Source organism: Takifugu flavidus, unplaced genomic scaffold (assembly GCF_003711565.1).
Source record: "Takifugu flavidus isolate HTHZ2018 unplaced genomic scaffold, ASM371156v2 ctg632, whole genome shotgun sequence".
Classification (NCBI taxonomy): Eukaryota; Metazoa; Chordata; class Actinopteri; order Tetraodontiformes; family Tetraodontidae; genus Takifugu; species Takifugu flavidus.
In genome coordinates this window covers 1-10,872 of record NW_026622244.1, presented here as the reverse complement: position 1 = coordinate 10,872, position 10,872 = coordinate 1, and the positions used below count along the sequence as shown (strand labels likewise).

The 10,872-nt window shown below is 43.5% G+C and overlaps 2 protein-coding genes across 4 annotated transcripts; both read right to left on the bottom strand.

Moving 5' to 3' along the window:
• Positions 1–2,078: 2,078 nt before the first annotated feature.
• On the bottom strand, positions 2,079–6,179 carry LOC130520998 (ribonuclease inhibitor-like). 3 transcript variants are annotated; one of them, XM_057024664.1, is made up of 3 exons: positions 5,910–6,179; positions 4,813–4,989; positions 2,083–2,314 (listed from the first exon to the last, which is right to left on the bottom strand). In XM_057024664.1, the coding sequence occupies exons 1-3, from the start codon at positions 6,128–6,130 to the stop codon at positions 2,137–2,139; spliced, it is 576 nt and encodes a 191-aa protein (XP_056880644.1). In that variant the 5' UTR covers positions 6,131–6,179; the 3' UTR covers positions 2,083–2,136. The 3 variants fall into 3 exon arrangements, 1 of the variants encoding a protein (XP_056880644.1); XR_008949148.1 differs by lacking the exons at positions 4,813–4,989; positions 5,910–6,179 and adding exons at positions 2,521–2,694; positions 4,530–4,689 and having other exon boundaries at positions 2,096–2,314; XR_008949147.1 differs by lacking the exons at positions 4,813–4,989; positions 5,910–6,179 and adding an exon at positions 2,521–3,515 and having other exon boundaries at positions 2,079–2,314.
• A 615-nt stretch (positions 6,180–6,794) lies between these two features.
• On the bottom strand, positions 6,795–9,622 carry LOC130520999 (protein NLRC3-like). Its single transcript, XM_057024665.1, has 4 exons — positions 9,573–9,622; positions 8,204–8,305; positions 7,821–7,933; positions 6,795–7,720 (listed from the first exon to the last, which is right to left on the bottom strand). Exons 2-4 carry the CDS (start codon positions 8,302–8,304, stop codon positions 6,795–6,797), a joined length of 1,140 nt encoding a protein of 379 aa, XP_056880645.1. The 5' UTR covers position 8,305; positions 9,573–9,622.
• Between the last annotated feature and the right edge of the window lie 1,250 nt (positions 9,623–10,872).

The following is a 10,872-nucleotide window of genomic DNA, read 5'->3' as shown; positions in this document are numbered from 1 at the left end:
CCTTTACTGATGGGACGTTGAAATGTCAATACGCGGATTCATACATTTAGAACTGGACGTTGCACAAGAATGGAAGCGCGGACTGATACATTTTTAACAGCGGTCCTGCTTCAGCCCTCCGGGGGTTTAATAACAAAATACGAAAAAATACGAAAATTTTAATTTTGGAAACATTGTTGTCGGTTGTTCGACTTGCCGGCTTTCGCTAAATTGCTAAATACGCGCTAGCATGCATGTTTAAGCTATCGTAGTGGTATGTTTTACCATGCCCGCGCCCTATAATCCGGAGCGCCTGATGTATGTGTTAAATACAGAAATAGCACCCGTAACTGAGGCTGCACCTTTTAATACGGTGCGCCCTTTGGTCACGAACATACGGTATATAGAACATAGGGCACGTTTGGGCGTGATATCACTCCGCGTCTGCGCAACCACCACAACCTCCTATCTTTCAGTATTGCTGCGCCAATGGTGGTCTTTGGGTTGAGGGTAACGGTGATCTATATGTAGCTATATGTAGCTATAGCGTCATTGGCCTCCACTCCAGCCGCTCCTGGTAGTTCCTCAAAAACACTGAGTTTCTAGTGGATGCACAATCTGTGGAAGCCAACATAGAAACTTCTGAAGAGCCAAAGTTCTTACAACAAAAATATAGTCCCCAATGAGGTTGTTTTGTTATCACACGACCCCGTCCCATATCTAAGAGAATATAAAAGAATGAGTGGAGACAGAAGAGAGAATGAGACGTTTTTGGCGCGTGTCGCTCTTGATTTGTGTTTATTTTTGCAGTAAACTTAAAGGAGGTCTTTTCACTTTATGTTTGATTAAATTTAAGCTGATATCCATTCTTGACATCTTTAAATTTACAGTATTCATGGGAATTTTATTTGGTCATTTTGCTTCTTTTTATTTCCTATTTCCCACATATCATTATAGTTTTTATTAGATTGCAATAAATCCTATAACATGAACAGACTGACTAAAGTCAAAATGACTGCGGTTCCCACCGATAGCCGTCATTCTGATGGGTTTTTGCTGGCTGCAGCTGAAATATTCCAATGCTCCATGTCACAGAGACAGTAAATACTAAACCCTAAAGATTCTGAAGGCATGATGTAAAATAGTAACGTATAATACAGACATTTGAAGAGACAATTAAGAGAATGTTTCCATGCTTCTAAGAGTGGCCGAGGAGCCATTTAGAACTTTATAAAGATGCATTGTGTGATACCAGGAACTAATTTAACTTCAAGGCGAAGCTGCTTCTGCTTTGTCGACCATCGACTGATCTCCTGAAAGTCCACCAGCGCTTTTTAAAAACTGAATTTTTCATCTATGGAGGGAGTAGACGGCAGATGTTTCCACAGATGCTCTTCACCAGTGGTCAGTGAGTGATGCAGCAGATGAGCGGGAGTTGACTGGCTTCAACCAGCTACTGACTCAATGTCTCCAGCCCATAGTGGGATTCTCTACGAGATCAGACAGCAGCTTCACTCCTGAATCCTTCAGCTGGTTCCACTCAGGTCCAGTTCTCTGAGATGGGAGGGATTGGACCTCAGCGCCGAGGCCAGAGAGTCACAGCTGATCTCTGATAAGCTGCAGTCCCTAATCTAAATAAAGAAGGGAAACTTTTATAAGGTTATAAGTGAAACCAGTATTCATCTGAAAGGTTAATCAAAGGCATGATCTGTAAATATTTAATTTAGTTACAGGTTAAAAATGATAGTAATATGTAATTACCACAATTCCAACCTCTCAGGTTTGCACTGTTCCAAAGGAGAATATATATTGTTCTGGCCCTCACTCTTCCCAGGTTCTCCCACCTCTTTCCCTCCCATCTCATCATGGAGATCCATCTCACCTGTGGCTCATCTTTAAAGGCACAACCTGTCTTAGATGACTTCCTGTCTCCCTCACCATCTCCCTCCTCGTTGGCTGGTGTCTACCAGGCACCCTCACCTAGTTTTGTCTAATTTTGGTTACCATCTGTCGGCTTTTTCATTGTCCTTAAATCAATTTATCATGAATAAGTGGTCCCCGTGTGGCCCTCCCTCCTGAAGGAACTGGGCACAACACACACACTCAGAAAGTGTGAGGACCCTCGGATGGAATAATGGACATTTTTGAGAATGGTGTTTACCTCAGAGTTTCCAGTCGGCAGTTTGGAAAGTGGAGAAAACCACAGAGCAGCTTCACTCCTGGATCCTTCAGCTGGTTCCCACCCAGGTCCAGTTCTCTGAGATGGGAGGGATTGGACCTCAGCGCCGAGGCCAGAGAGCCACAGCTGATCTCTGATAACCTGCAGTCAATCAATCTGAAAAATGCAGGATGAGGTTATACGGTGCAGGTCTGCATGTTATCTGCGTCAGTACTAAACCTACGTTAGTTCTTAGTTGGGTCAGACCTGAATTCACGATATTACAAGGAATTTTTTTAATGTGGTGCATCACAGCAGTGTTGAGAACAGCCTCACTTCACCATCTTAGCAGCTGGTATATAGGTAGAAAAATGAAGACTGACCTGAGCCTCTCCAGTTTACAGTTTGGACTCTCCAGTCCAGAACAGAGCCGCTTCACTCCTGAATCCTGCAACGTGTTGTGGCTCAGGTCCAGAACCCTCAGATGGGAGAGGTTGGACTTCAGAGCTGAGGCCACAGAATCACAGCTGGTCTCTGATAACCTGCAGCTACTTAGTCTAAAATAACAATTATTTTGAGAGAAGACAAATAAAAATCAACATGTACCAGAGCAAAACACAGCTTACAAGCAACAAACCTCTGGTCCTGCACCGGCTTATCTGCCGTATGTTCCTATTTTGGGTTCTTTCAGGGCGGTTGGACAAGATCTACAGCGTATGTAAAGTGTGTGTGGGTCAAAATACCTTCCAAGTTTGTGAGACCACATTTCTCAATAGCACTCAACTCTTGTCAGGAGTTGGGACAAAGCGACCCACTCCTGATAGCTTGTGGGCGATGCTGCAGCGACCCTGCAATCCCTACACTCTCTGGTGAAACCAAATCAAAGGTTTTAGACACTGCTGGATGCTGGAAGGGTGGCTATAGTCTGGACGCATCGTTCCCCTGACTGCACATTTCTCCAACAATGATTGGCAGCTGGTGTCACTTGTTCTCCAGATGAGAGAAGGAAAGAGAGCCCCCCCACAGTGTGTTTAATTGCCCCACTGCAAGCTCAATGCTGCCAGAAAACATTGCAGGAGCATCAATTCCCCATCACCTCAGGGCATCAACAAGGAGCTCAGGAAAAGGTGCAGCTGCCACCTACTAGAGACAAGCACACTGAGCTGAGATTCAAAGCCCTCTCCTCCCAAGAGAAGAGCTTGTTTGTTGGAGGCTCTTCTGGGCGATACCTGGTGCCACAGCTCCAGCTCAGCCCGTCTCTGGAGCTGAGGTGGAGCTTAGCAAGTTTCATGGTTCTCCACCACTTCCTCTCGCTGAGGACCTTCTCAGCTGGTGGTTTCTGCTCCACCTTCCAAGTTGAGCAGGTGATACTTCTGCATTCCTGCCACCAGTGTCTCTGCAGAAAGAGTCTTCTCTACTGTTTTATATTAGATTGTAGAAAATTAGGATTTTTGGTTGATGTCTTAGATGTTGTTGACTAAGAGCAGGTTTTTCTTTAATAACATAGAAAGATTCGATGAGAAGAGCAAATGTATTATTTTATGAGCTACTTCCACTACTATTATATACACATACTTCCATATTGTCTTAGATTGCAAGCTGCATTTATTGCATCGTTCATAGAAAGTCATATTTGTGAGGAGAAAAACTCCAATAAGGTCATTTTCTTTAATGACCATTACAACAGAAGGAGGCGATGAACAAACAGATTTATATAAAAATGTGTGAAAACTTATGGATGGAAACCTTTTTAAAATGGTTGCATTGTGTAGAATCGGTGTAGAATCAACTTGTTGACTTCTGATTTGGACTCCAATGGAAGTGAGGTGCAACAATTGTGGATGCTGAAAGCTTCAGATCTTCATGAAGGTTTCTGTGGTTGGACTGACCTGCTGCCCCTTTAAGAGGGAGGCAGGTTTGGGCTTCTGGCTGGAATGAAGCCACCTAAGATGAGAATGACTGCAGGCTTTCGGTACCAAGGTTTAACAGGGTGCTCACTTCACACTTGGGCTTTTCTCTTTTTTGGGATGGCTTTTCTCAGGAGAGAAGGGGCATGGCACACTGCAGCAGCTTTCTTTTTGGGGTTTCTAGTTTTCCTTTCTGATCTTTAAAAGACAGGAAGAACCATTTTTGATTGGTCTGAATGTTTGGGCGGTTTTGTGGCCAGCCTAAAATAAAAAAGACAAATCTACAACTGATACTTCCTTTCTAGTCATTGATGACCATCCTCACATGGGACAGATTTCCACAACCAATTTAATACTGCAAATCTGTCCTGTGTGGTCTTTTTTCTGAGAACTGTAACACTACGTTTATAACAAAGATCAAACATGGAAACATTTATTGTCTAACTAGTTACACCTGGGAAAGTACTGGATCATCTCTGACTGACCTGAGAGTCTCCAGCTTACAGAGAGGATCCTGGAGAAAACCACAGAGCAGCTTCACTCCTGGATCCTTCAGCTGGTTCCCACCCAGGTCCAGAACCCTCAGATGGGAGGGATTGGACCTCAGCGCCGAGGCCAGAGAGCCACAGCTGATCTCTGATAACCAGCAGCACTCAGCCTGGAAAAGGAATAAATGGGGCAAATAAAAACACATTTCTAAATCTGAAAATGAAGAGAAAAGCAGAAAATGTAAAGAAATTTAGAAAAGACCAACAGAGGCCTCCTGACCTGAGCGTCTCCAGTCTGCAGTTTGGATGCATCATTGCAGAAGACAGTAACTTTACTCCGGCATCTGTCAGGCTTTGGTTGTTGCTTAAGCTCAGCTCCCGTAGATGAGAAGGGTTTGACGTCATTGCTGAGGCCACAACTTCCCAATGACTCGTTGAAAGTAAACGACCAGACAGTCTGTTGTGTATGAAACAAAAATAGTGAGTCAAACTTTGGGATTTCTCATCAACTTATCTGAGAATCTACCTCAACACAAATGTAGCTCATTTCCTGGAAAAGCTAAATTCAACACCGTAGAGCAACAGTTTGAACGACCATCAGATCTGAAATGCAACTGAATTATTCTCAACATTTGTCTTATTTTAGAACAGCTCATAATTACTCAATATTTAAAATGATTGTAGCAAATGGTTTAAAGAAACGTGCATCTTTTTATCTGTCTATCGGCTCTTTGGATATTTTGCATTTCATCCAATTTGTACGATGGTGCGTCAAGTCTTAATTCAGCGATCCGATCGATGACATCAGAGTCTCTGGTTGCATCGATTGCCCTCAGCTTCTGTTCTATCTGCCTGTTTCCCTTCAAATCATTTTCACTGCACCTTTTGTTGCTAGTGATGAAGTTGCCACCTAACGGGTGTGGAAAGGCTCAAACAACTTTGTGGGTCACATAAAGGCTCCAAACGGAACCGCCACAAAGACCTAAAACACCCATTTAAACCAACGGCTGTTTTTACGTTGAACAAATGAAGCAAAATAGTCACGTGTCATTAGTTAAAATGTGTTTTTCTGTCGTTAGAATACGATGTATACAAACAAACAAAAGTTATTTAATGACATGACAGTAATTTCATGATAGTAGTTAACTTGTGGCTCCTATTATTCCTGCCTTATGTTGGTTTGTCTGGATTGACCTTTGAACTTATATCCAGCCAGTGTTGAACATTTCTGGATGAATTGTTGTTGTTTTTAATTTATGGACGCTGCAATGGAGATAAAGAATTGAAGGAATGACCACTGGAGGGGGTATTGCTACCTGACATGATCCACTCGCTTGATTTAAACGCCGATGTCCGGCCCCAGAAATCTTTACTTACACGGCCTTCCTGCAGTTCCTCACAGCTGGAATCAGGCGACGTCGTCCCTCCACTGAGGTGTTGTACTGCTGCAGGTTCAGCTCATCCAGAACCTCCTCTGACATCTGCAGCAGGTAGGCCAGAGCTGAACAGTGGATCTCTGACAGTTCCCTCTCTGATTTCTTCTCCGACTTCAGGAACTCTTGGATCTCCTGATGGACTGACTGATCCTTCATCTCCATCAGACAGTGGAAGATGTTGATGCTTCTGTCTGGGAGATTTCATCACTGTTCTCCTCCTTCAGGTTGTTGAGGACCTTCTGGATGGTTCTGGGTGGCTGTTCCTCTGATCCAACAGTCCACCCAAGATCCTCTGATTGGACTCCAGAGAGAGACCATGAAGGAAGCGAACAAACAAGTCCAGGTGGCCATTTTCACTTTTGAGAGATTTCATTAGTGCTCTCCTGAGGAAGTCATCAAGAAATGTGACTGGTTTGTAATTAAACAACCCAACAAACCCGGAAAAGCGGACTGGTTCAGAATATTCTAGGAACTGATTTATAACCGCTGTGTCTTTCCTGGTGTAAGTGGAACATGTAGACGGCAGCCAGAAACTCCTGAACGCTCAGATGAACAAAGCAGTAGACTGATTTCTGGAAGATCACACTCTCTCTCTTGAAGATCTCTGTACAAACTCCTGAGTACACACAACTCGGAGACGTCCAGTCCACATCGCTCCAGGTCTTCTGAGTAGAACATGATGTTTCCTTTCTCCAGATGTTCAAACGCCAGCCGACCCAACTTCAGAAGGAGTTCTTTATCAGCCTTAGTCAGTTCCCTGGTCTCTGCTTTCCTCCATACTTCTGCTTCTTCCTCTTCATCTGAACCTCAGGATGTGAGTAGAGCCTCAGAAGCAGTCAGTTTTGGGGAGCTCTCCTCTCTGGTCTCTGGTCATCATGTCCTCCAGAACTATAGCAGTGATCCAGCAGAAAACTGGGATCAGACACATGATGTGGAGGCTCCTGGAGGCCTTGATGTGTGAGATGATTCTCTTGGACAGATCTTCATCACTGAACCTCCTCCTGAAGTACTCCTCCTTCTGGGAGTCAGTGAAGCCTCGTACTTCTGTGATCCTGTCAACACACGAGGGAGGAATCTGATAGGCTGCTGCAGGTCTGGAGGTGATCCAGATGAGAGCTGAGGGAAGCAGGTTCCCCTGGATGAGGTTCACCAGGAGCACGTCAACTGACGATACTTGTGTGACATCAGAGATGAGCTGATGCTTGTTGAAACCCAGTGAAAATCTGCTTTCATCCAGGCCATCAAAGATGAACAGAAGTTTCCAGACAGTCAGATCTTCTGCTCTGATCTTCTGTAATGTTGGATGGAAAACATGAAGCAGTGAGAGAAGACTGTGCTCATCTCTGATCAAGTTCAGCTCCCTCCATGAGAGCGGAAGCACCAGACTGATGTCTTGGTTCTCCAAACCTTCTGCCCAGTCCAGACTGAACTTCTGCACTGAGAAGGTTTTTCCAACGCCGGCGACACCGTTGGTCAGAACCACTCTGATGTGTCTCTGTTGCTCAGATAAGACTTTGAAGATGTCCTGGCACTTGATTGGAGTGTCCTGGATGTTCTTGGAGGTTCTCTCAAGCTGTCTCACCTCATGTTGTGTGTCCACCTCCTCACTTTGTCCCTCAGTGATGTAGAGCTCAGTGTAGATCTTGTTCAGCAGGGTTCCACTTCCTGCTTCATGAGTTCCTTCAGTCACATGTTCACATCTTCTCTTCAGACTCATCTTATGACCTTCTATCACCTCCTGCAGATCACTTCCTGAACATAAGTAAACCAATGATTTCCATCTATAATAAATCATCAACACAACTACAAATTCATGACATCACAAATTAAATCTCATATTGAACAGTTTTACTTTGTTTGGGCTTCATTTCAGCATCTCCAGATCTGCTTCCAGATTGTGAACAAGAGGACTCTCCTGGTGGAGCTGCCTGGTCCCAGTTTGATAGGATGTGCTCCCCCCTCTCACTATGAAACACATCTCTATTAGTCCTTTGATTTATAGGATGAAAGAACCTGATCAAGACTCAATATTGTTCCAGCATTTATGTCTGAATTCATCTTTCAGTTTAAACCTGATTCTTGTTTCTAATCAACAATATTCACATTAAGTCTGTAACTATATGACTGTCTGAGGTTTAAGTGTTAAACATCTCCAATAATAAACTCACAACCTGCTGCTGTTAATGTGACTAACAGCTGCCACACAAACACATCATCACGCTTTAGTTTTCTTACATTTCCTCTGAACTTCTGAAGTCTATTGGTCCATCTTTGGACCGGTCACTCTTCAGGGACACACAGCTGGGCACTGTGGACTCTGCTCTGTCCTCGTCCATCCTGAGGAAACATCAGAAATAGTGATGAGACTGTGATGAAGGTAAATAATCTGGAGAGGTTGTAGTTAAATAATCCCAATTCACTGCATTTTTATCAAACAGGAACATTTCTAATCCATTCTGGATAACAACTGAATCAATAAATCAATGATGTCTCTGTATAATTTTCATGTTTTCAGAGTTTAAGCTGCTTTTTTTAACTGTTCCCTGCAGTGAGAAAAGAACTGGCACCTTTTCCAGCCCCTCATCCTGCAGCACTGAATGTGCTCTAAAGTTCTTTCCAGAGCAAACGTCTCTGCACTTGCAGCAACATGTTGTAGTCATGGATCCGTGAGGAGAACCGGATACAGGAAACGCCCCCACTTTGATCCCAAAACCCAACTGGTGGCCAACGGTGGTCCGGCAACGACGGGGACGCTGGTCCATCGGGCCGACAACACTGGTTTTCCACAGGCCAACATGGTGAAAGGACTGTCTTCAGCTCAGCCACTAAATTATCTGGTGCTACATAAACATACTAGTCAGGACTTTTTAACTTCCCTCCTTTGTTCCCCTCTTCAATTATTTCTATGATCCAAGTCCTCAAAGATCACTGCTCTATTTAAAATAGATGAAAGAAATGACACCCACTCCTGCATTTCTTTCACAGTGGTTCCACAACATAGAACAATAAACCACTGGGAGAAAACGTGCAACATGAACCAAAATCCTGTTGGTGTCCTGTGATCCTGTGTGGATTTAGTTAATTATTTTTAAAGTTTATTGTCTTAAATAATACCAAAATATCCAGCTGTAACCTGGACTGTTGAACAACTCTAATAACTCTTAGAGCTTTTCACCTGTCACAAAAATGTCGCTCTTCCTGCTTCGTCTGAACAGAATACTTTCACTTTCACTTTTAAAACCTAATCAACAGCTTTATGGCGTATATATTACTACCATTAAAGCATTCTGGGAGGGTTTAAAGTTCAAAGTTCTTTTAGGATCAGTAGCAAAGAGCAGAAAAATAAACTAAACTTCACTTAGAAAGACTATTCAACTATAACTAAAGCCAGACTATAAGAAAGTTAAATAAGACCTATTCATTTATAATGTATAATGATGTTTTGTGCTAAAACTAAATATGAAGTCTTGTTGAATTTTCTTAAGCCAAGAATTCTTCAGCTCTATGCAGCTCTTCAATAGTCACAAAAATGTTTTCAAATCTTGATTTTATCTCCAAACACAACTGTCAATTTTCTTCAATAATGCTCTTCGTTTCCACTCACCTTGTCGGTCTTCAGTCTTCCTGCTTAGTCTGAAAGGAATACTTTTAAAAACTGGTTTGTTGGGTTCCCAGTTTCTGGGACCGTTGTTGCTGGTGTCTACCTGCAGGGGGCGTGGAGGAGCCGCTCATCAGCCACAGCTGGCCCCGCAGACACACGCACCTGCGGTCTCTCTTCAATCTCCCGTTAGATTTAAGGACAGAACTCCCGTCTGCCAGCGGCGGAGTGTTTTCGCCTCATCGCCAAACCCTGACTTCTGTGGCTTGACTATTTTTGAGAGTTTTCCTCGCGGACTTGTTTTGGACTCTCGAGGTCTCTCCGCCTCTCTGTGAACGCGGACCGAACTGTTCTGGTTCACTTTAAAATAAAGACGCTTTTCGGACACCATTCTCCACCATTATTCAACCTGGTTAAATAAATAAGATTTATGATGCTTGACAGATTTGAAAGACTTGTAAAAGCAGCATATTCCTGCAGCCCTGGAGTCCAGGAGGAGCAGCAGAGGTCAGAATGTGTCGGAGCGCGTTTAACTATTGTCTGCAGTTCCACGCGTGTCCACCGGGTGGCGGTAAAGCACCACATGATATTTCTCCTTTTTGGAACTTCTTCAGCTGCGTTGAGCTTTAAATCTTCACCTGTCGCTCCCTTTAAGCTCTAAACTTTGCGGTTCTGTGTGTAGTTTGTTGGTTTGAATATTTTTGATGAATTCTGATGACAATGAGTGAAACTGTCAATGACCAATAGAAAGTTCGTCCATTGTTCTACTGCGTCACACATTTTCATTATTTATTGTCATTTTTGGGTCTAAACTGGGCCAGTTCTGTGAGCTGTTTTGCTTTTTCTGTGGACCAGATGTTCCAGGCAGGTTCCATCATCGGACACAGACGGAGACAGGTCACGTGACAACAGTCAGCCTTTAGTTCTTTATTACAGGAGGATCTGGTTTATATACAGACACGTATCTGCAAAATACTAAAAAGTCTATGAACCCAAAGTACTAAAAAGTCTACGTCCACGCACACGCGTGTATTAAGTGTTTATACACACGTGTGCGCGTACGTGCACACTGTATATTCATCTAATAACTGTTAGTTTCTAAAACACCAAAGTAGAGTCACTGAGGCACGGCTTCACCTCCTTTACACCGAGGTTTCCCTGAGCAGGTGTGATGAACTGTTGCAGAAGGAAAAGCATGGAACATGTTAATAACCGGACACAACAACACTCAGGTTTATTGTCTGACGGCATCAGTGTCTCTGGTTGCATCTGTCTGAGGAGCATTGTGAAACCAGGAGCAGTGTAA